Source organism: Quercus suber, unplaced genomic scaffold (genome assembly GCF_002906115.3).
Source record: "Quercus suber isolate HL8 unplaced genomic scaffold, Cork oak 2.0 scaffold_696, whole genome shotgun sequence".
NCBI classification, from domain to species: Eukaryota; Viridiplantae; Streptophyta; class Magnoliopsida; order Fagales; family Fagaceae; genus Quercus; species Quercus suber.
In genome coordinates this window covers 58,141-83,640 of record NW_027070137.1, presented here as the reverse complement: position 1 = coordinate 83,640, position 25,500 = coordinate 58,141, and the positions used below count along the sequence as shown (strand labels likewise).

The 25,500-nt window shown below is 33.7% G+C and overlaps 1 protein-coding gene and 1 pseudogene across 1 annotated transcript; both read left to right on the top strand.

Annotated features, from left to right (window-relative positions):
- Positions 1–2,429: 2,429 nt before the first annotated feature.
- LOC111986439 (borneol dehydrogenase, mitochondrial) lies at positions 2,430–4,362 on the top strand. The gene is made up of 2 exons (XM_024018065.2): positions 2,430–2,562; positions 3,214–4,362. The coding sequence occupies exons 1-2, from the start codon at positions 2,525–2,527 to the stop codon at positions 3,986–3,988; spliced, it is 813 nt and encodes a 270-aa protein (XP_023873833.1). The 5' UTR covers positions 2,430–2,524; the 3' UTR covers positions 3,989–4,362.
- Positions 4,363–9,557: 5,195 nt separating this feature from the next.
- LOC111986438 (receptor-like protein 46) lies at positions 9,558–23,948 on the top strand (annotated as a pseudogene).
- The last annotated feature ends 1,552 nt before the right edge of the window (positions 23,949–25,500 follow it).

Here is a 25,500-nt window from a genome sequence, read left to right as displayed (position 1 = left end):
CTTTAGTGGCATTTGGGTAATTTGCTAATTGGATAATTGGATGAGTTGGGGTTTACCCATAATAATTGGGTTGGGTTGAACTTGGGTTAGAAGTAATTAGTTAAATGAGTTTTATATACACAACCCAATTATGCCTATCCCAAATCCACCCAAACTCACCCATTTAATACCCCTAATTTGATTCCATTTTAATTTTTGGTTGCAATGGCAGTGGGTTTATGTTCAAAATTTATGGCCGGTTGAGTGCCTCTTGGAATAATTTGTCAATTCTTTCACAAATGTGGGAAACGTGGGGTGGCTATCAAACAAAACTTTAGGAAATGTCTTTGTCGAAATGGACGACGAGGATGTTCTCCACGTTTCTCCCATTTTGTTTTTTATATAGGACCTGTGATTTGCTTGTTCTTTCAGATTGATATTATCATATTCAGCCCAAAAAAAAAAAAAAAAAGATTGATATTATCATATGTACTTTGTAATTGGAAATTGTTCGTAAGCTTTTGAATTTTTGCATTACCACTATGTCTCTATAACATATAGTATTATTTAAAACACAGGAAAAATGCCCCTTATTGTATCAAACGGTCATATGTCCCCATGCCGCGTACTTCTTCTCTAATTCTTATCCAAAAATCTTCTATTTTTGGACCTTGAAATAGTTGGGACTTTTATTTGGGCAGTATTGCTACTATTGCATAAGATTGTATCTATGTTTCCAGAATTTTTGAACATAAACTCAAACCAAGAACTAAATCCAGAAATCTACCCACAGCCACTGCAACCAAAAATTAAAACCAAATCAAACACACCACAATATTTTTTCTCAATCTTTTCTATCCCCTTGACAAATTTGTTTGAATTGATAGGCATGAGAATGTTCTTAAAAAGAGAGAGAACGTTCTTAAACCAAAACAGTGAAATTACATATGCGGGTTACAGAAGCCTAAAGAAGTGAATATCAAGCAGGCAAAGTGCCAAATTCTATATCATAAGTAGGCAATTTAAATTTCAACCAAATCACATGTGGGTAAGTTGTAATTACCCTAAACTTAAAAAGTGTCATTTGCATTTTATCTAAAAATTAATTGAAACAAAGAACCAAATAAAATTCCATTTGGCCCATCCATTCCCTTAGGTCCATAATCTTCCAAATCCTAACATCAAAAATCTATAACAAATATCCAAATCTAACTCTATTGAAAAATCCATAAAAAAATAAAAATAGCCCCAACTCAGCAATACAAGGGGAAAAAAAATCCTTTCTAAATATCTCGAAGATATAAAAGGATTCCTCTCTCAAGTGAATCAGTCTCTACTAGGCAATACAAAAAAGAAATATATCTCATTTATATAGTCTAGCATCTTTTTATGATCTGTATTATCTTATTTTATTTTTAAAATTGATAATTGTGGCTAGTTCTTGTTTATTTGATGTTTACATTCGACAACATTGGATCGGGTAATTATATATACTAGCTTGTAATCCATGTATATGCATGGATACACTTAAAAATATACAATAAGATGCATAATACAATTCTTATATATAATTTAAATACTATTGCTAGTCATTTTTATATTTTATTAACTCTTTAAAAAAAAATTGTAAGGATACTATTACGTATAAATGTAAATTGTCAATTTTTTTTTTTTTTTTATTGTGAAGCACTTTTTTTTTTTTTTAACAATTCATTTATTTTATACTATTTAGTTTTTGTACTTAATAACTCACTTGGATGAATATTTATGATGTGGTCCCAAATTTGATTCTAAAATTAAGAAATAAAACTCTTTAAAAATAAATAATTTAGGACACATGGCGCAAAATTGGAACTCTAATTTGAATTTCTGTCAGCTTCACCTATTATTATTATTATTATTATTATTATTATTATAGGCTTTTTTTAATATTATATTACATAATTACATTAGATCATGTTGCATGTAATATCATTCAATTTAATTAGACATATGGTTCTGTTTAACTGCACACCAATAGAAAGCTATAAAAAATAAAATAAAAAATTTAGAAGCATCTGTCGAACATGAGGGTTCTAACAACCATCTGACAGTCCACTATAACTACAAGTGTTTTTTGATCCAAACCGGGATAAATTTAGTAAGTATAGTGTCACAACAATTTTTATAATTTTAGTTATAATTTGTCTATGTAGCGAGTTGTAAGTAGTAAAAATGAAACGATGAGTCTAACTAGGTCTATGATTTTACTATTTACAAATTATCATGTGACAAAATTGTGATAAAATTGTAAAATTAATTATGATACTAGACTTGCTCGTTAAATTTAGTAGGTGGTACTTAGTACATCATGTGCCCCGGTTTAACTATTCTACCTAACTTGTTGTGGGTCCAGGGTAAATACTAAATTGTGCTTGATTACGACATAGTTGGAATACTGGGTTTGACATCTCAGCTATATTACAAGAGAGATAACAAAGCAAATTGGCGATGGTATTTGGGTTTCATTTTCATTTTTCCAACACATATTCTAACTCCTTCGACCATGGGAAGTTTCTCATTACTCTCGGCTGCAGCAAGAAGGTATGAAATTTTTTTTAGCTATCTTGCCTCAATATGTTTAATTTGTTGAAGAACAATACTCTATGAAAAAAAAATCCTCTCTCTCCCGGTAAATACTTTTTCTATTTGTTTTGTTGGACACTGCATCCATTAACCATCGACTGTAGCAAATATTTTGTGCAATTATGCCATCTAAAATTAGGGCCAGCCCAAAATGTTTGGAGGCCTAAGGCGAAACCTTCAAATAAGGTCTTTATATTATCATTTAAATAATATTCAACTAGCATTTTATATAATAATTTTTATATAAAAAAAAATTATTCTTTTTATTTTTTAATATGATTTTTTTTTTTAGAAAATGATAAAGTTACAACAAATTTTAATACAAACTGATGTTGTAACAGATATGATCAGTGACATAAGCCTTACAAAAATGTTAGAGATAATATAAAATTTACAATATGAGAATTACAAAGAAATATCACCAATCACAAAAAAATTCATTCAAAAATGCATTTAATAGTTTGTTAAAGTCCAGTTATCATATTTATTGTCACATCATATTTAGGGAGCCCTAGGCAATGGCCTAATTGGCCTAGGCCTAGGGCCGGCCCTGTCTAAAATATGCTGAATAATAAAAGTGAGAGATAATATCTTGTAAAAATGTGACAGGCTTGAAGGAAAAGTGGCACTAATCACTGGTGGGTCTAGCGGCATTGGTGAGTCCACTGCAAGACTCTTCCATAAACATGGAGCAAAAGTTGTAATTGCTGACATCCAAGATGAATTGGGTCACTCTGTATGCGAAGATTTAAATCCTCAATCTACATCCTTTGTCCATTGTGATGTTACTAACGAAACAGATGTAGAAAATGCAGTTAACCATGCTATTTCCAAGTATGGTAAGTTAGACATTATGTACAACAATGCTGGTATAGTTGGGGTAGCCAAACCCAACATCCTTGACAACACCAAGGCTGAATTTGAACAAGTGGTTAGTGTCAACCTTGTAGGTGCTTTCCTTGGCACCAAACATGCAGCCCGTGTGATGATTCCAGCTAAAAAGGGTAGTATAATCAATACTGCTAGTATATGTTCAATCATAGGAGGAGCTGCAACTCATGGCTACACAAGCTCAAAACATGGTCTGGTTGGATTAATGAGAAATACAGCAGTGGAGCTTGGACAGTTTGGAATTCGTGTGAATTGCGTGTCACCTTATGCGGTTGCTACACCTTTGGCAAAGGATTTCTTGAAGCTAGATGATGATGGAGTTCATCGTGTTTATTCCAACCTCAAGGGTGAAATTCTCCAGCCAGAGGATATAGCCGAGGCTGCTCTCTATCTCGGAAGTGATGAGTCAAAATATGTGAGTGGACATAATATTGTCATAGATGGAGGCTTCACCATTGTAAATCCAGGCCTTTGTATGTTTGCACAGTCTTAATAAATAAAAGGAAAATTATTAGTTTACATTAAGCTATTAATGTAAGATTTATATTGTACACTAAACAAATGTGTACAATACTTTACATTTTTATGCAAATGTGTACAATATTGTACACCTTTTGCAAATATGTACAATGTTGTACACTTTTATTTAGTGTACAATATAAATTTTATGTTGATAGTACAATGTAAACTAATAATTGTTCAAAATAAAATGGAGGGTCTAAATAATTTTACAGGCTCTTTTCTTTTTTTATTGCGATGGGGTCCAAGTGGAATGAATGTGTGTCGGACTTTGTTAAATTTTTGTTGTATTGTTGGTGTGTGTAGCATGACTCTAAATAAATTATAAAAATGGACAAATTTTATCAAGGGACTGTTAAAACAACTAGTGGCCATTAAGAATGGTGTTGGTGCCTTTTTTGGCTTTTGGATCAAGGTTTCTATAGATAGGGGTGGAGAGTTGGGCCTAGTTCTCTTTCCAAGATGCACCTAGGAACCAATCTGGACACACACACACACACACACCAAAAAAAAGAAAAACAAATATATATATATATATATATAGCAAAATAATGATTAGTTCAAAATGAAACTACAGTACATAATAACATAAAATAACAAAAGTTTCAATAGACATAATTAAGATCACTAGTGTTCTCAACAGGATGTTAACTAAAAATATCTCAACCCAACTGACACAACCTTATCATCAAATAAGACTATAAAGTTGTATGGTTTGGAGTATGAGAGCAATCATCTTTAGTGTTTTCTAAGGGAGGGAAAAAGTTCCTAGTGATGCATGTTAACTCTCCTACCGTATATACTCTACTTTCTTTTTCTTTTTTTCTCTTCAAATTGCCTCATATGTTTTCCTTGGTTTATGTGTTACCCATCTTGTCCATTCATGGGTATTGTTCCATCTTTTTATACCTAAACTTTGATACCTTTTTTTACCATTTTGCCCTCATCCTTATCCATTCTTTTTTCTACTGCATGCATTCTTCCATTCAACACATTGCCCACTACCTTGACCGTGTATAATTGGGTGTTGCCCCACTACACACTGCCTACATTCAGTCTTATATACTCCCATTAAGGAGCCTTTAGCCCAACCCTTATGACAAATAACCTCCCCATTTTGGGTAAAGGTCAATCTACCATGTAGCCACCTCACATCTCTTTCCCTAAAATGGTAAAAGCCTCCATTAATTCTCTTTTTTCCCACCCTCTAGTATGCATTAGATGATTCTCAACTACTCTTTTCCCATTTTGGTAAAGATTTTTTCCCAGCAAATATATGCCCAAAAGTGGTCTCAGCGAGATGTCAAATCTAGGTCCTTTCCCCTTCTATCAAACCACACCCTTTGCATTTCGTCAGCCATGGGCCCTACTCTCCTTACTTGGCAGGGATGCAAAAGGGCAAAGCCAAGACCTTACCTTACTCACCTGCCTTGCTACTCTTGTATTTTCTCTAATTTTAATTCTCCTTCACACATTATTTGCCACTGCCACTTTTATTTTCTTTCATCATGTCTCTTACTGGAGGTGATAGCAAGGTATTCTCATCCTTTTGGCTTTATGGGCCAAATACTCTTTACTAGGTCAAAAACGCCTTGGACCCAGTTCACCCTAATCAAACAAAGTCATTTTGCAAAATATATGCGTTGAAACTTTTTAGCTCTATTCCTTTTTTTTTTTTTTTCTATCTGTAGAAGTGCCCAAAAAAGTATAGGCTTCTCTCCATTTTTCTATTCATTTTATTCAAAAGGCTTGGAACTAGTGGAATTTGGTAGGTGTGACACTTGGCCCATATGTGTCCATGTGTCTTGATTTAATTGCCCATAAGGTGTGAGTGCAATTACTAATTTGCCTTCCCTTAATACACAATTACTAAAATGTCATTATGTACATTGGGCTTAAATCCTCTACTCCTTAAAGCCTGAATTCATTGGGTCTTGGGCTTTACTTCTTGACTCAAAATGTGTGAAATTTTAGGTCTCAACATTTGCCCTCTAAACATGTGGGTTGTTTTACAAAAAACACATGCAAATATTTTCTTCTCTCTTTTGTGGGGGATTTTGAATAGTGATCCCCATATTTTCTCTTCCTTTCTTTTCTCTTCTTCTTTCATGGAATAATGACCATTTATCCTCAGCCTTTTAACATCTGTAACGGCCATTAAATGCGCATAATTGGACAGGAATAACAGCTCTGTGCTCATTTATCATTTGGACATTAAATGTTGTATGGAACTAATGCGTTTACACTCATCCATACTTTTACTCATCATTAACATGGACGGTTTGCAATATGGACGAGCGTTTTATCGCTATCCATTAGTTATGGTTAAGCTAGAGGCTTAAATGCTCATTTAATTGCCATTTAACTTTCTCATTCAATGTTCAGTAACAACTGTGTAATGATCAACTTGAGGTAGTTGTAATAGCTTTGAGCTGGTGGCTGGAAAGGTTGTATGTTTGTTACACTTGCACCATTTAAGTGAGGAATTTATATCAAAGCATTAATGTGTGTATCAATCGTCAATGTTACTAACAACTTGTTTTACTGACGATTTGCAATCTTACAGATGAACCAAATTCACTGAAGGTCTGCTGATGAAATGTTACTCTTCAATTGCCCCCTTATTCCTTTGTCATCCTTTGTTTGGATGAGCATAGGAATATGAAAGGTTTTTGGCAGTTCAATCTCCCCTTTATGTCCTGAGATTCTCGTCCCATCACATTTAATGCGAGGTGTCTTTCTCGTTAGGTGATTGACATGTGCCTTCTTTTCATCTTGAGCTTCTCGTGCGCCTTGATTTTTGTTTTCCTTTTTAGAAAAACTACCCATCGGTATTTAACCATGCAAGTTTAGTCATATGACTTACTCTCACTTTGAGAATTTGATTGTCATTATGATTGTGCTCCTCGGTTTTTAACCATGCGAAGTTAATCATATGACTTACTTTCGCTTTGAGAATTTGATCGCCACTATGATTGTACTCGTTGGTTTTTAACCATGTGAATTTAATCATATGACTTACTCTCGCTTTGAGAATTTGATCGTCATTATGATTGTACTTGTCGATTTTTAACCATGTGAATTTAATCATATGACTTACTCTCACTTTGAGAATTTGATCGACATTATGATTGTACCCGTCGGTTTTTAACCATGTGAATTTAATCATATGACTTACTCTTGCTTTGAGAATTTGATTGTTATTATGATTGTACTTATCGAAATTGAACCTTATATGACTGATGAAGTAGAAAACTGCAGCTCGTCAGTATGCTCCTCGTCACTGGTATAGACTACCGTCAGTACTTGTTTCAAAGAAACAATGTAAGAGGGCACCTGGGGTCCTGGGGGAGCCTCCAATGCTTAAGTTAGTCTATCTCGTTGAAAAATAGAGTAATGCAAGAGATAGTCTTAGTATAATGTGTAAGTGTATGCATAGCTCCCTAGTTACTTCTTGTTGTTTGCCTTATATAGCATGTTTGTGAATAAATGCTCGGGGCATTTATTGTGCCAAACGTTGGAGGCTTTAAATAGCCTATTGAATGCCATTATATCCTTGTTTAAAGTCTTGTAACAGTTTTACAATGGTTAGCTTAGCTGTTTGAGGCTGTCTGCTGAAGTTCGTAACATTCAAACCTTGTTAAGGAAAGGATTTAAGATCGGATCATTAATGTGTGTAATAGTCATCAGTGTTACTAACAACCTATTTTACTGACAATCTGCAATCTTACAGTTGACCAAATTCACTGAAGGTCTACTGATCAAATGTTACTCTCCAGTAACGATTTTACTCTTATCGAGATTTTTATCGTGTACTTGGTTTTACTTGGTGGACTTTCAATGACGGGCTTTCTTTTCAATTTTTTTTTTTTTTGGTATGATAAATAATACTTTCAGATCTTTCAAGAGAACGACATTTATTCATGTGGGGAAAAATGCCCCCTTATTCATTCCTGCTTAGAAAACAATTTGATGAAAAAAAATTGAAAACGTCATCTAACTGGCAATAATATCTCTTGAAGTGCTTTACATTCCATGGATGAGGTAACTGTTTGTCATTGAGTGATTCAAGGTAACAAGTTCCTCTTTTGGAATACTTGTCCATCTTGTATGAGCTTGCATATTTTCGTTGTCATTCTTTTGACTGGGGGAACAATCATTCTTCTCCTTCTTTTTGTGTTGGAGCTTGTCGATTTCTTCCATTCCTCGCTTGCCATCTACTCCATTTGCCTTTAATGCATCCTCTCCATTCATGTACTTTTGGGCTTTGAACAGGAGGTCTATCATTGTAGTTGGCGAAGTCTTCCCTAGAGAGAAGACGAGGTCAAGATTGTTCAACCCAGCTTGGAAGGTCGTCATTATCACCTAATCGTTTGCCTCATCAATTTCTAACATTACTTTGTTGAAGCGTTTTACATACTTTCTCAGGGTTTCCCCTTCATGTTGCTTCACAATTAGCAGGTGTAAGGTGGGCTTCTTATGGCATTGGCCCCCAATGAAATGGGACAAAAGAGTCACATAGTTGCTCAAAGTTTGCAATAGATGCCGCGGGCATCTTGCTAAACCACACCCTTACTGCTCCTCTAAGGGTTGCACGGAATGATCTGCAAATTACCTCGTATGGGGTATACTGGAGGTTTAATATTTTCTTGAATGCCCCTATGTGATCTAGGGGATCCTTGGTGCCATCGTAAACCTCCAATTGTGGGAGACGAAATTTGGAAGGCAAGGGGCACTCCAAAACGCTGGCAATGAAAGGTGAGTTTTTCCTCTTGATCATGCCATCAAGATTTATCGCTGTCTTTCTCTTCATGGCATTCTTGACTTCATCTAACTCCCTCCTCATGTTTTTCATCATCTGAGCGTTGCCATAAGTCGACTGTGCAATGTGCTTAGAAGTTTTTCTTCTACTATTTCTTGGACCATAGGCTTTGTTATCATTGTCATTGTGATTACATCATGACTGTGACGTATTCGTGTCATTTGAACGCACTCTCCACTTCAAGTCTTCATTTTGTTTCTTCAATTCTTGCACATCGGCTATTAGTGCTTGGATTTATTGAGCCATCACCACCAGGTTCGGCGACGCAGTTGTGGTAGAGTCCATCAGTTCTAAGGAACTTAGTTAGTAGAGAATTCAATGGCTTATTGATTGATAGCCCTTCATTCCCACAGACAACACCAAACTGATGAAGTAGAATTTCATCTCATCAGTATGTTCCATGTCAGTTCCTTAGAAAACCTAGAGCTCATCAGTGCAATGGACGACCTGGAGTTCGTCAGTATGTACCTCGTCAGTGCGATGGACGACCTGGAGTTCGTTAGTATGTACCTCATTAGTACGATGAATGACCTGGAGATCCTGTACCAAAGAAAGCACTAAGCAGATAATGACATCGGTTTAGGGCCTGCCAAGGACCCTCCGATGCTTAAGTTAGGTTAAACTCTTTAGAAATCTGTAATCTGTAGAGTAATTTGTGTGTGTGTTCAACATGCCCCAATTACTTGTCTCTCCTAGTTTTATATAGCCTTTGTATGAGTAAATGCTCAATTTACAGGCCTTTCTAATGTTGTACCATAGCTGGAGGATTTATGGCCTAATAATGACCATTTATCCTCAACCCTTTAACGTTTTTAACAGCCATTAAATGCGCATAATTGGACAACAGTAACAACTATATGCTCATTTATCATTTGGACATTAAATGCTGTCTAGAACTAATGCATTTACACTCGTCCATACTTTTACTCGTCATTAAAATGGGCGGTTTGCAATATGGACAAGTGTTTTGTCGCTATCCATTAGTTATGGTTGAGCTAGAGGCTTAAATGCTCATTTAATAGCCATTTAACTTCCCCACTCAGTGTTCAGTAACAGATGTGTAATGATCAGCTTAAGGTAGTTGTAACAGCTGTGAGCTAGTGGCTGGAAAGGCTGTACGTCCATTACACTTGCACCATTTAAGTGAAGAATTTATATCTGAGCATTAATGTGTGTAACGATCATCAATGTTACTAACGACCTGTTTTACTGACGATTTGAAATCTTACAAATGACCAAATTCACTAAAGGTCTACTGATCAAATGTTACTCTTCATCTTATACAAACATCCCCATTATTTTGTACAACCTTCATATCTTTGTTTGGCCAGTAAGATTTCTGTTGGTGTGAGTCTGCCATTGTCCTCTTTGTAATTAATAATGCTACTGAAAAGTAGGAGAGCTATATTTTCACCTCCTCTTCTCTTCTTATATTTCTTTTTTCTTTTACTTTTTGCTTGGTGTTCCTCATGACATCCTTCTTTCCTTCCTAAGCTTTTGGTGGTTTCTTGTTATCCTTTTCTCATTTTTCTACATGTTGAGACTCACCCATAAATAGAGTTTTTCTACTGAGGTAGTGTTTATGGAAGTAGAGGCTCTTGCTACTACCACTACATGTTGGGGAGATAAACTCCTTAGGGAGCTTCCTCGAATAATTAATATAACACATAAAGACATAGTTTAATCCAAAAGGCCTAAACTTAATGAGTATGTGCTCAATTTTGTTATATTAACTACTTATTCTTATTATCTTTATTCAATATGGGATTTCACTTACATGTGTACACCCAACGTGTTCAATGAATTTTGGTATTTAGAACTCACAACCCTTGTTGGGCAATTAATAGTTTACATGCAAAAACTTTCAATTAAAAATTGTAACAAATAGCCATTCATAAGTCTCAATAAATTATATATCTGTGACTAAAATGTAGAAGAAAGTGTGGGGGCAACTGAGAAGAAATATATAAGATTATAAAAGTAAATATAAAATTCATGTAAATTGTTCTCTCTCTCCTCGTACCATTTCTTTGTAGTTTTTCTTCCTTTCTTTCTTTCTTTCTTTCTTCTTCTTCTTCTTCTTCTTCTTCTTCTTCTTCTTCTTCTTCTTTTTTATTTTTCTTTTTTATTTTTATTTTTATTTTTTTGGCTAGAAGAAATAATCAATCATTGTGCAAATGTGTAGATTGTAATTACCATCTTCATCACAAATTGTAAGAGAGAATGAGTAACTAGTTTCACGGAGCTTTGTTATAGGACAAACACACTGCCATTTCATCTTTGAGAGAATGGGCTTTAAGCTAATAAATATCAAATAGCCGGACTCTCAAGATTGTGCTATAATATTCCACCACAGGTTTATAGATTGTTAAGTTGGTACTCTTGGTAGTCATCATAAGGCTTTTGATATCGGACCTAAGGGCCTCAAGCAGCCCACTAGGGACAAAAGCTGAGGAGATTGATCGAAACAACTAAAATTTTATAGCCCATTAGATGTTCATGTGCAGACCCATTAATCGAAATAAATAAAATTTTAAATGTGCTTTACGGTCTCACATTATCAATTATCTACTTTATTTTTTTAATAGATTCGATAAAATTTTAATTTATTCCATCCGTTCCTTAATGAATGCCCTCTGCCATTTATACCGCAGCCCACTCCTCCCAACTTAATTTTTATATTAATTCTTTTTCCTTTAGTTATTAAAATTAGGATTATTTTCATTTTAGTCTCTTATATTTTAAAATTTTTATTTTGGCCTTAAATATTTGATTCTATTTTCATATTGATCTTGCAATCCATGTAGAACACTTAGGTTGTATTTGAGATAGCTTATATTAGACAATTTTTATTATTATTTAGTTTATTCTTAGTACTATTTATGGGTCCCACTGTACTATTTCAGCTAATTTTTAACTTTATCTACAGTACTTTCAACAAAAAAAAAAATTCAATTTCAGCTAAATAAACTATTTTTAAACGGAACCTTAATGGTTAAATTACTACTAGAGATAGCCGATAGAGTCAGATGAAAACATAATCAAACATGAAGGGTCAAATGAAAATTTTGAAATGTAAAAATCAAAAATGAAAACAACTCCAAGTTTTAAGGGTCAAAAATGTACATTAGTCTAATTTTTATAACCATCCAACAAAAAACAAAGAAATACAACAATGGAAAAATTCAAACCCATTCCTCCCAACTTTATATGGATGAAATTGAAATGATGAGAAAAATATAAGGAATGACCAAAATTATAGTATGATCATATAAATACTAAGTGGAATAAGACTAGTGACACAACTTTTTTTATAACTTGTTGAATTGATAGGTTGTGAGTTGTGGAAGATAAAAGTGGTGTTTGTGATGAGCAAGAGCAATCCAACGTGTAGGCCACCTAGGCCTAAGTCCCCCACTACAAAATCCCTCACTCCCTGTATATAAAAGGTCCCACCCCACTGTTAAAAGACCCAAATTTTATGATAATAAATTAATAACTGTCTTTTTTAAATAAAAATAATAATACGCTATATTCACATCTCTAACAAGGCCTCTAATGTACTAGACCAATAAAACCTAAACCAATTGAAATCCTAAATTGTTTTTTTCTTTTTTCTTTTTATACAATATAAAATTTCACTCTAGCTTAATCCAAGTGTATATATGTGTGAAGCACTCTCTTGAAGACTTGAACCCCGGCCTTTACCCCTACACCCTATAAGCACTTATACTTGTAGAGTTACCATCACACTAAGGGTGTGTGGTGATTTTTTTTTTTTTTTTAAATGTTGTAAAATTGTCAAATCATTAATGAAGATTAATTTTTCCTAACAATTTAAGAATTTAATTTTGGTAAACCAACCATTTTCCTTTTGTACATAGTAGATTGTTAACATTCAATGGCAGAGAGGGAGGGGGGACATGAACTAATGAACCTCCTCTCCGCTAGAGTAATGCTTTCATGCACACACAAAATTTGACACACTAGTTAAGTTAGCAAAATTTCATTAGTTCTTATTTGAGTTAATCACTAACATTATTTTTTTTTTACCTATCATTAACAATCTGCCACATAAGCAAGTGTCAAATTTTTTTGTATCTCTTGACTTTTTCTTTAGAGTAACATTCACTTTTCCCCTGTATAACTCATTAATTTGAGATGTTTTTCTTTTCCAAAAACAAGCTATTTTCATTTGCATTACGAGAGTCTTTTTTTTTTTTTTTTTTTAAAGGAAAAGCATTTCGAGAGTTTTGACATAGGAATAAAATGTTTTTTTTCCCCACTAGAAGAGAAGGGGCTATGATTCTATAATTAAATGTTCATTTTGAAATTATTGTTATACTCTAATGTGTCAGTTTTAGGTCTTAATTTATTTAACAAAAAACTTTGATTTAAAATATTTAAAACATATTGAATGTGATTAAATAATTTAAAGGATAATTACACATAACTTATTTAAAGAAAATAGTTGTCTTAAATTATATAAAACTGCCTTAATAAAATTTCTTACATATGGGGAAAAAAAGTATATAATAACTCTTTTTTTTTTTTATAGAAAAAAAAATAATTCATGTTAAAGACATATTATATATATAAATTATTTATATACATTTATTTTGCGGATTCAAAAAACTAGGTCTCTTTTCTTTCATTTCAAAACTGAGAAGAAAATGAGAGAATGCAACTCATTCTCATTAATTATGATTAGGCTTACAAGCTCTGTTTTATGTTTATATGTATCTATATATACACACACACACTATTAATAAGAGGATTTCTTTGTTCATTTTCAATTTTTGACATACCAAAATATTCTCATACAAATTCTGAAATAAGATACTCTTTAGTTTTTTTTTTTTTTCCCTACAAAAAAGAAAAAAAAATGTTAAAATAGTAATACTATCTCACGTACAAAAGGAAAAAAAAAAAACTGTTATTCTCATCATCCATTTATTCAAATGTCTTTTTCCTATCTGTATTTGTTATCTATTTGAATTCAAATACTTCAATTATCTTTATTTAAAAAAAAAATTTACTTCTTCAAAAAAAAAAAAAAAAAAAAAAAAACACTACCTTTCGTAAAAACTACTTATTCTTATTTCAAAATTTCTATGGTTTTTTTTTTTTTTTTTAATTCTTTAAAACATTCCAATTTTTTTTTAATCCAAATTATATACAGTTATCACAAATCTTCATCCATCCACACTAACTTATTATATCATCTTTCTTTTGTTCAAACTTCAAATCTCAATTTTTTTTTACCTATCACAATTCTTATCCTAACCAATAAATTCAAATGTCTCATTGGGTTTTAAATTCTTACGGTTCTCTATTTTATTTTTAAATATTATTCCATGTTACCTTCCCTCTTTTTTTAAATAAATAAATACAAACAGTTATTACATAGTATCACTTTTAAGCATTATACCATTAAATCAAAATAAATAAATAAATAAGAGTATTATTACATGCACAAAACCCGTGTGATAAGTCTAGTGTATATATATACTACAAGCAAAACAAATTAAACAAACTCTAACTCCCCTAACACTCACATATCCAACAAATAACCATTAAGTTACAGAACTAAACGACAGTAAGCAGTGAATGAATTAGGAGATAAAGGACAAGTCGTTTACTCAGAATCATTTGTTCAAAACATCAAAAATGCTCTTCACGTTTTGCTCTCTTTATTCTTTAAGTTCTGATAGAAAGTCAAATGTTATAGTAAACTCACTCCATGAAAAGAGACACCAGACTAGCCAAAACGCCTTCCACTTCCAGTCTCTCTTTTCTCCATCACCGATTTTCAAAAACTACTGCTACGTGCTCATTGAGTTAGACTTTGAGTACGCCGTGATTAGTGGTGCAGAATGAGAACCTCTTTTTATCACACTTCTCCAAACTTTTTATAACAATCCAACAAAGAAGAAAGAAACACAACAATAATGGCCAGCGCCTTCAGCCTGCTACTAACACTTCCCGTCTTTTTCATCCCTTCTCTTTGTTGTCCTGAAGATCAAAAACAAGCCCTTCTCCAGTTTAAATCCTCACTCATCAAAACTACTAGTTCTCTTTCATTAGAAATCCGACTGATTGACTTAGAGTCATGGAATTCCAGCTCAGATTGTTGCAACTGGGACAGGGTCATTTGTAGTACTCGTTTTCATTCAAGGATTGGGATTTCTCTATATCTTGACAACCTTCTCTATGCAATCTATAGAGCCCATAGTGGTGACTTCCACCATCTTGACACCACTCTTTCGCATTAGAAGCTTGATGCTTCTTGACATGGCAGGGAATCAAATACGAGGTGAATTACTAGGCTTTGCCAATTTAAGCAAATTGGTTTATCTTGATATGAGTAGTAATTCATTCCATGGTATTCTTACCAGGGAAGTGGGCTCACTTCAATTGGAAAACAATTTGCTTAGTGGAAAAATTCCATCTTGGTTGTTCAATATAAAGGGCATGAAGCATCTTTTTCTTGGAGGAAATAATCTGATTTGGAATAGTGATGCAAAGATAGAGCCTACGTGTATTTTATATCAATTGTGCATGAAATCTTGTGGTCTTGCTGGAGAAATCCCATATTGGATTTCTAAACTGAAGACTCTTGACTTTTTGGACTTGAGTGAGAACAAGCTGGAAGGAATTTTCCCACAATGGCTTGCTGAAATGAAAGTTGGAAGTATATTTATGTCAGATAACAATCTTACAGGTTCTCTGTTGAAGTGAAGAAGATGAAGCTTGAAAAGAAGAAGATTGAAGAAGAAGCCTAAAACGACTGCGTAGTGATTAAACTAAACGCAGCGTTTCATTTAAGAGCAGATGCACCAAACGCACCGTTTTGCTTAAGTGAATGGCTTCCTCAGGAACTTAATGAAACGGTGCGCTTAGCTTTGCTCCAGAATTCGTTTCAGTTTTGGAGCTAAATACAGTTAGTTAGTCTTAACTGAAATCCTAATTTCAAGGGAATTAGTTTCAGATATTTGGACACATGTCTACATCATATCATGTCCAGTGCAAAAATGCACTAGACACAAACTGTATCCTCCAACTAAACAATGTAACAAATAGCCTTTCATAAGTATCAATAAATTATTTGTGCAATTGAAATGTAAATGAAAGTGAGAGGGCAACTACACATAAATATATAACATTATAAATGCAAATATAAAATCCAGGTAAATTGTTCTCTCTCGTCATACCATTTCTTTTTAGTTTTTCTTCCTTTCCTCCTTTTTTTATTTATTTATTTTTTATTTATTTATTTTTTTTGGCTAGAAGAAAATATATAAAAAGCTCAATCATTGTGTGAATGTGTAGATTGCAATTATTGTCTTCATCACAACTTGTAAGAAGGAATGAATAACTAGTTCCATAAAGCTTTCTTATAGAACTAACACATTGAAAATTGTTTGGTAGGGTGTTTGAGTAACAGTTTTCAATATTTAAACAATATTACATGTATTTCCACACACTCTTTCACCCATACGTATTTCAAAAAAATATAAATAACGTTACTAGAACAATATTACTAAACAACATCTTCATCTTTGGGAGAATAGGGCTTAAGCTGAAATATCAAGTAGCCAATCTCGCAAGACTGTGCTATAAAATTCTACCACGTACAGTTGTGGTAAATGATGAGGTTATTGTCTATTTGGCACTTGGCAATCGTCATAAGGCTTTTGACATCGGATCTAAGGGACTTAAGGAGCCCATTAGGGAAGGAATCTGAGGAGATTCATCGAAACGACTAGGATTTTAAAGCCCATTAGGGAAGTTCATGAGCAAACCCATTCAAATACCACAAGCGTATACTCACTTAAATTTAAACCCACATCACGTCCAAATGTCATGGAGATGCTAGTGCTTCTCCTTACTTTTCTTTTCTTCTTTATTTATTATTTATTTTAAGAATCACGCTTTTCCCTTTAAACTTTAATGTTGTCAAAATTTGATGAAGGGAAATAGATAGAATTTTAATTGTGCCCTCCAATCTCACATAATCAATTATTTACTATTTTTTTAATAGATTTGATAAATTTTAATTTATAGAGTGTCCTCTACCATTAGACTAAAGCACCAAATGATTTTTTGGTATAAGCGAATTCAAACCCCCAATTTCTTATTTGATAACAATAAACTTTTGTAGTTTTTTTTTTTTTTTTTTTTGAGAGAAAGTTTCAATCTCTGGCGTCCACTCCTAATAATAGCTCTTTATCATCAGACCAAGACATCAATCATTTTTTTTGGTATAGGTGGGAATTGAACTCCAAATCTCTTATATAACCATTAAAGACTTTACTAGTTGAGCTAACTAGAACCCACATAAACTTTTGTAGTTGAGTTAACACACAATTATTTACTTTACTTGACTAAACCATGATTTTTAATGCAATAGGTGAAACTTTATTTATCCTGCTGCCCACTCCTCCCAACTTAATTTTTATATTTAATATTTTAAATATATATATATATATATTTTTTTTGGTTTTTGTTTTTAGTTATTCAAGTTTGGGTTGTTTTCATTTTACCCTTTTATGTTTTAAAAATTTTATATTTGGCCCTAAAATGTTTGATTGTTTTCAAATTGGTCATTTTTCCATTTTTGCTATTGATCTATTTGTCCATAATATCTTTTTTTTTTTTTTTTTTTTTTTTTTTTTTTTTTTTTTTTGCCTACAACAATAAAATTCTTGCATTCCACAACATTTTAGAGATAATATTTCATTAAATAATAAAACACGTAAGGCAGTTAACAGTCTGATTACTAATAAAAATGGTCAATAAAGCTAATATAAAAACATTATCAAATATGAAAGGTCAAAATAAAAATTTTGAAATATAAAAGCAAAATGAAAATAACTCAAAACTTTATGGGCCAAAAGTATATTTTACTCTATTTTTTATAGCCATCCAACAAAGAACAAAGAAACACAACATTTGAAAAATCTCAAGCCTACTCCTCCCAACTTCTAATGGACGAAAATGACATGGTGAGAAATATATAATTAATGACAAAAATTATAGTTTGGTAATAAAAATACTAGTTAGAATAAGTCCAACTACACAACTTCTTTTACAAATTGTTGAATTGATAAGTTGCAAGTCAAGAAATAAAAGTGGTGTTGATGATAAGTAGGCTAACCCAACAATGTAGGCCAACTAGGCCTAGGTCTAAGTCCCCCACTACAAAAACCCCTCACTCCCTTTATTGAAAATGGCCCAAATTCTATGATAATAATTTCCTTTAAAAAAATGATATACTATTTTCCCACATCTAGGTCTCTAACAAGCCCTCCAACATATTAGATAAATAAAAATCTAACCCAATCAAAACCCTAAATGGTTTTTTTTTTTTTTTTAATTGTTGTAAATGTATAAATCATTAATGATGATTAATTTCTCTTGACAGTCTAAGAATTTAATTTTTGTAAGTCAACATTCAGTGGTATACAGAGAGAGGCCCATGAATCCTCCAGGTGACTTTCAAAAATAATCTTTCCCCCACTATTTTATTATTAAAATCTAAAAACCATGAGTGGTAATGACACCCTCCAATTTATTTTTATTCTTGTAAAAAAGTAAACACTCATTTAAACTAACATTCACTCCTTCCTATATAACTCATTAATTTGAGATCATATAAAGCATATGTTTATAAAAATATAAGTAAATTTCTTTAGTAAAGGTTGTTTTTCTTTTCAAAAACAAACTCATGTTCATTTGCATTAAGAGAATTAAGGATATAGAAGAATATAGGAATTACCACCCCCCCCCCCCCTCCCCACCCCCCACAAGAAGAGAAGATATAATGATTCTATGGTTAAAAGTTTGGGATATAATTTACTTTCTCATTTATAAAAGAAAAAAATATTTATTTATTTTTTGTCACTATTAAATATATATTTTTATATTACGCAGTACACTTTATTCAAATGAAACTGACATTTATTATTTAATTTATATAAAATTTATTAATTTGTATCAATTTTATCATTTTTGAAATTATTGTTATCTCAAATGCATCATTTTTAATATATTAACAAAAGAAATTGATTTAAATTTTTTTAAATCAATAAAAATATTTTATTAAAAAATAAAGCTCTGTTTTATACTTATACACACACACACACATAGTCGAAAAACAAGCAAAATTAATTAAACAAACATTCACACATGCTAACAGTCACATATCCAATCAAAAGAAGACACGCATATTTTAATGAACCATGAGCACTGCATGTGAAGGAACCAAATATCACTGCATGAATTACATCATCTTCCATCAAATAACCGTCCATTTGACAATAGCTTATTTAGCTGAAAATAAAAACTTTTTGCTGAAAGTACTGTAGATAAAACTAAAACCTGATTGAAACAGTATAATGAGACCCATGAATAATAGCAAAAATAAGCTGAATAGTAGCAAAAATAAGTTTAACAATAAAAAAGCTAGTTTTTTCAACCAATATCAAGATCACTGCAGTTCCTTTTCGGGCAGCTGTAGGACGAACGGCTGCCTATAGTGGTAGGGTAAGGTGGGTGGTACCGCTCAGATTGTGGCCAATCTTCCTAACCGCGCGCAGGCCGGGCTTAGAGCGCGTGAAACTCATCACTACCTCGTAAGGGCGTTGAGACCATAGCATGTTACACGAAAGCGCCGCTTTCTCTGGAGTGTTGTCACACAGCTGCCCGCCTAAAAGAGCCACTCGCTCTGGAGTGTTGTCACACAAGATAAGCACGCCGCCCGCCCGCTGGCCGGGTGAATCGAAGTTCTCTTTCGGTCAACTGTCCACCCAGTCAAATGCAAAAAACACAGTAGAATCACGTAACACACGCTGCTGGTGTGCTTCCTGCCCGCGAGGAAAGAAAGAAGAGCGACAAGGTTTAGTTCAGATTCGACTGTTTGCAGCATGGGAGCGGATTCCCCAAAAAATCCCTGGGAACAATAAAAAAAAAGATATCTCGGTAACAAAAACTATAGGGGGCTGTATTGGCGAGATCCAACGGTGAACAGCCGCCCAAAAAGAAAACCGCCTGGAAGTCCGAGACCTTTAGTACCGTACCCTACCCCGAACCAGCAGCTTTCGCGCTAAGAAAGACCGCCCTTGCCCCTTTCCTTTCTCCATTCCACCTCCTTCTTTGCTTTGTTCCAATAGAGTCTAAGGCAAAGCAAAAGTGGTTCGAAAGTATGCCCCTTTTATTAAGCTGCTTCTTAAGCCGTGACAGCTGGATTGGTTAGGTAGCTAATAAGCCAAGGCGGCCTTCGTTTGCCTGACATGACAAGCTTGTTTCCCTAGCTTGCTGTGAGGAAAGACTACTTTGTTCATAGGGCAAGGCATAGATTAGATACTTATCACTTGCTTGCTTCTTAAATGCTTTTCTTCTTTTTTTTCCCTTCCAGAAAGAATGAAATGCATAAGGACCATCCTTTTGTTGCAGCATGCTCCTTAGATTTATGGATTCGCAGGGGCCTTGGGCCCTACTTAGTTGCCTAACAATGACAAAGGCTTGCGAAATACAGAGTAGCCACCTATCACCTATCTTTGTAGATAACTGCTTTTTTACTAGAATAGGTGGTGGATGAGGAAAGGGCTCTAAGCCTTAGTAGCACGCACATTGGCAGGACCTTTCTTTCCTTCCTCTGTCCCATAAGGGAAAACCCGAACCAAGCCTATTTATTATATATTAATTATATTATATAATATTTAAAAGTGAAATTCAAATCGAAATAGCGTATGAAATGAAATCCCAAACAATGCCCAAAGACTCCCATGCCTTTCTTGGCCTAAGTTATAGAACTAATTCCATCTCAAAAAAAAAAAAAAAAAAAATTACAGAACTAAACGACACTAGGCATTGGTGCACAACTTGTTGCAGTGAATAAAGCAGTAGGTAAACGACAAGTTGTTTATTCAAAAATTCTTAATCTCTTTTTTTTTTATAAGAAGTGCTTAATCATTTGTTCAAACTTCAAATATCACTAGTCACAACGCTCTTCACGTTTTGCCCTCTTTATTCTTTAAGTCCTGATAGAAGTCAAATTTTTGAGTAAACTCACGCCATGAAAAGAGAGACCAGGCTGGCCAAAATCCCTTCTAGTTTCTCTTTCCTTAGCCACCGATTTTCAAAAAATTACTGCTACGTATTCACTGAGTTAGACTTTGAGTACACCGCGATTAGTGGTGCAGCATGTGAACCTCTTTCTATCACTCTTCCAAAACTATTTATAATCATCCGACAAAGAACAAAGGAGACACCAACAATGGCCAAACTCACCCTGCTTCTAGCACTTCTCATCTTTTTCACCCTTCTCTTTGTTGTCCTGAAGATCAAAAACAAGCCCTTCTCGAGTTTAAATCCTCTCTCATCAAAACTAATGGCCTATTTGGATGTTTAAAAAAGGAGGGAGAGTAGAGTAGAGGGAGGGAGAGTAATTCAATTATCTTGTTTGGAAGTTTTTAAAGAAGGAGGGGGAGGGGGTTGGAGGGGTTTGGAGGGGTTTCAACTCCCTCTAGCCCCCCATTTTTAATTCCCCCAAATTGGAGAGATTTGGAGGGGGAGTAGAGTACATAAACTATTGACCAAGTAAATTACCTAAATTACCCTTATTATATTAACAAAATTACACAAGGGGAAGGGCTAATTACTCCTTTCCCCCTTACTAATTTTAAAAACATCCAAACAAGGTGGGGGGGAATCATTCTCCTCTACTCTCTTCCCCACTACTCTCCTCCCCTCTACTCCCCTCTACTCTCCTTCCTCTCTAAACTTCCAAACAGGCCATAATAGTTCGCCATCATTAGAAATCCCACTGTCTGAGTTAGAGTCATGGAATTCTAGCTCAGATTGTTGCAATTGGGAAAGGATCATTTGTAGTACTCGTTTTCATCCAAGGACTGTGATTGCTCTATATCTTGACTCCCTTGTCTCCATGCAATCCACGGAGCCCATAGTGGTGACTTCCACCATCTTGACACCTCTCTTTCGCATTAGAAGCTTGATGCTGCTTGATATGGCTGGGAATCATATACAAGGTGAATTGCCAGGTGACGCCTTTGCCAATTTAAGCAAATTGGTTTATCTTGATTTGAAGAATAATTTCTTCAATGGCTCCATTTCCTCTCAACTTTTTCACTTGAGGTATCTTCAATATCTTGATTTAAGTAGCAATTCATTCAATGGTATTCTTACTGGGGAAGTGGGCTCTCTTCAAAACTTGCGGGTATTGAACTTGGAAGAAAATTCTCTTGTTGGAAATGTCCCTAAGGAGATAGGGAATATGACAAGGTTGCGGCAGCTATATCTTCGCAACAACAGTTTTTTTGGTGAAATTCCATCTTCATTTTTGTATCTGAAGGAGTTGGAAGTATTGGACTTGAGGGACAATTTCTTGTCAAAGAAGATTCCAATTTTTATTGGCAGTCTATCCAATATAACAAGTTTGGAATTGAGCAACAACAAGTTGACAGGGAGAATTCCATCATCCATAAAGAAATTGAAGAAGTTGGAAACACTTCAGTTTGAAAACAACCTTCTAAGTGGAGAAATTCCATCTTGGTTGTTCAATATCAAGAGCATGAAGCGTCTTTTTTTGGGGGGGAATCATCTTACTTGGAATAGCAATGCAAAGATAACGCCAAAGTGTATGCTATCTCATTTGTATATGAAGTCTTGTGGTCTTACAGGAGAAATCCCATATTGGATTTCTAAACAGAAGACTCTTGAATTTTTGGCCTTGAGTGAGAACAAGCTAGAAGGAATATATCCACAATGGCTTGTTGAAATGGAAGTTGGAAGTATAATTCTATCAGATAACAGTCTTAAAGGTTCGCTCCCACCTCGTCTCTTCAACTCTCGAAGTTTATCAATTCTTTCCCTATCTAGAAACAACTTTTCTGGAGAGCTACCAAACAACATTGGTAATGCTGCTGAAATCAGAATTCTCATGCTTGATGGAAACAATTTTTCAGGGAAGGTTCCTCAATCTATCTCCAATATTTATAACCTCTTAATATTAGACTTGTCAAGCAATAGATTTCTTGGAAACTTACCAGATTTTAGACCCAATGTATTGCTCGGGTACATTGACCTTTCTTCCAATGAATTCTCAGGTGAAATTTCAACATACTTTCCCCAAGATATTAGAATTCTTGTATTGGGAAAAAATAAGTTTACTGGCAACTTGCCCAGAAACTTGACCAATATGAGTCGGCTTGAACACTTAGATATCCATGACAACAAAATCTCAGGTGAATTGCCAAAGTTTATTGGCCAAATCTCCACCCTTCAAGTTCTAAATTTACGAAACACCACCCTCCAAGGTTCCATCCCTGATGGTATTTCCAATCTTAGTAGCCTCAGAATTCTTGACCTCTCAAGCAACAATCTTGTTGGGAACATCCCTGCAAAGTTTGGAGATCTTGTTGGCATGAATGAAATACCAAAAAGAACTTCATTAATCCGTGAGTTTAACACCATCTTAATCGAGTTTAATGATCTGACAGTGAATTGGAAGAAGTCGAATCAAGCTCTCTCAAGCCACAATCTTGAGCTTTACTCTTTGTTAGACTTGTCAATGAACCAACTTTCTGGTAAAGTCCCAACTTCATTGGGAAAACTAAAGGGTCTAAAACTTCTCAACATCTCACATAACATACTGTATGGGAAGGTACCTTCAAGTCTTGGTGACATGGAGAGTCTAGAGAGTTTGGATTTGTCACATAATAAACTATCAGGCTTAATTCCACAATCACTAGCAAAGTTGCAACAATTGTCTATTTTGGATGTGAGTAACAACAAGTTCACAGGTAAGATTCCTGTTGGTGGCCAAATGGACACCATGAATGATCCAAACTTTTTTGCCAATAACAGTGGGTTGTGTGGACTGCAAATTCAGGTGTCATGTTCAAAAGAGTTGCCATCAATAGAACCATAAAAAGATGAGAGTGAGGAGACATGGCTCTCATGGGAAGGAGAGTTGATTGGATACTCATTTGGCTTCTCCATAGCAGTGGCAATCCTATATCATACAGGGTATTTTGTTCTTGTAGGATTTCCAAATTATTGCAGCCAACAAAAGAGGCAAAGAGTTTAAATTTCCAGTCTCATACAAGTTATGCAAACTACATTGAAATGTAGAATAGAGTGAGAGGGTAACTAAGAAGATTTATATAAAATATCTATACCTATATATAATAATGGAAGCATCATATGTAATTTTACAAAACTCTTATTACACCACATCATCAGTACATCATCAACAATATTTTTTCTCTAATGGTTCTTTTTGTTAATGCTTACTTAACCACCGCATCTAATTTGCTATGTTTGTGTTACCAAAGTACTAAAAAATTTTATTCAATTCAATTCTGTTTCAAGCTGGTGCATTTTGCTATATTTGGTATATTTGTGTTGGTTTATATGTTTAGGTGTTTAACTCCCGATCAAAGGTTTTGTGTTTTCATCACTTTGGTTTGATTTGAGTTTTGGTTAATATTTTGTGGATTTTTGGAATGGGCATTTGAGTTTCACACAATATTTGGTTATGTATTTCAATGTGCATACCAACTTTTTATTAAATTGTAACACTTTTCCTTTCTTTGATTTCAAAAAAATCTATATAATAACTAAAAGCCGAAACGTTTGACTTTTTGTTAACCACTCATTATTGCGCCATGTGACTAAACAAATTTATGCCACGTATACAATTAATAACACCGAACAGTTGTGCCTTTTGAATGAAAAGGTGTTTATTGACTGAAAAGGTACTTGTTGAATGAAAATGTGTCTATTGAATAAAAATGTGCATATTAAATGAAAAGGTGCTTGTTAAAGAGTCATAATCCTTTGGGTATAAATAGTGGTTTATATATATTTAGTAACTTTTTCTCAACTTCTTCCATTTCAACTTTTTTAAAACACAAGAAAATGATGGGTTAATAGTGAAAAGGTCCAGGAATCAAGTCACACCAACGGTAGCAAAAATAATACTCAACGATTTCTTCATTCAATAACTTCTTCTCGTTAATCTTTCTTAGAAACATAAATTACTGCCACGTCTAAAATTAAAAACAATTAAAGATGTAACTTTTCATTTGGCAAACCATACCAGCCCTATTTTTCCTATTGTTGGTGTACAATTGCACCATTTCATTGGCTTGTTATTAATTTTTGCAACCCTCCTCAACTAACCACGCAAGAAATTAGTATATAATGTAGGGTTGGAGGCTCTAGGGTTTTGGTACATTATGAGAAGATTAAGTATTTTTTTATAATATATATGGGACCCACTAATTGAATTGATGATAAAAAAAAAATATATATATATATATATATATATATATATAATCTTGAATTTAGCTTCATCTATTTCTCCAAAAAAAAAAAAAAAAAGAATTTAGCTTCATCCTATCTGATTCTTTTTTTTTTTAGAATAATCCTATCTGATTCTAAAAAAAGAAAAAGGTTTCCTCCTATCTAAAGGACTAAACAATTGAAATGGCATTTCACTATTCATTTAACTACTATTATAGTATATATTCATTTATGAGATAAGCAAGAAACTTAAATACTTGAATAGTGAAATGGGTAAAAAACGTTAAATTTGGGACAAGATAAAAAAATTCAGAAAAATCTAGGGTTTTGGT

Bases quoted from the DNA above. Each gene is read 5' to 3' on its own strand.
- LOC111986439 (XM_024018065.2), top strand. From the start codon at position 2,525: ATGGGAAGTTTCTCATTACTCTCGGCTGCAGCAAGAAG. The intron at 2,563-3,213 runs GTATGAAATTTT...AAAATGTGACAG, and splicing joins CTCTCGGCTGCAGCAAGAAG to GCTTGAAGGAAAAGTGGCAC.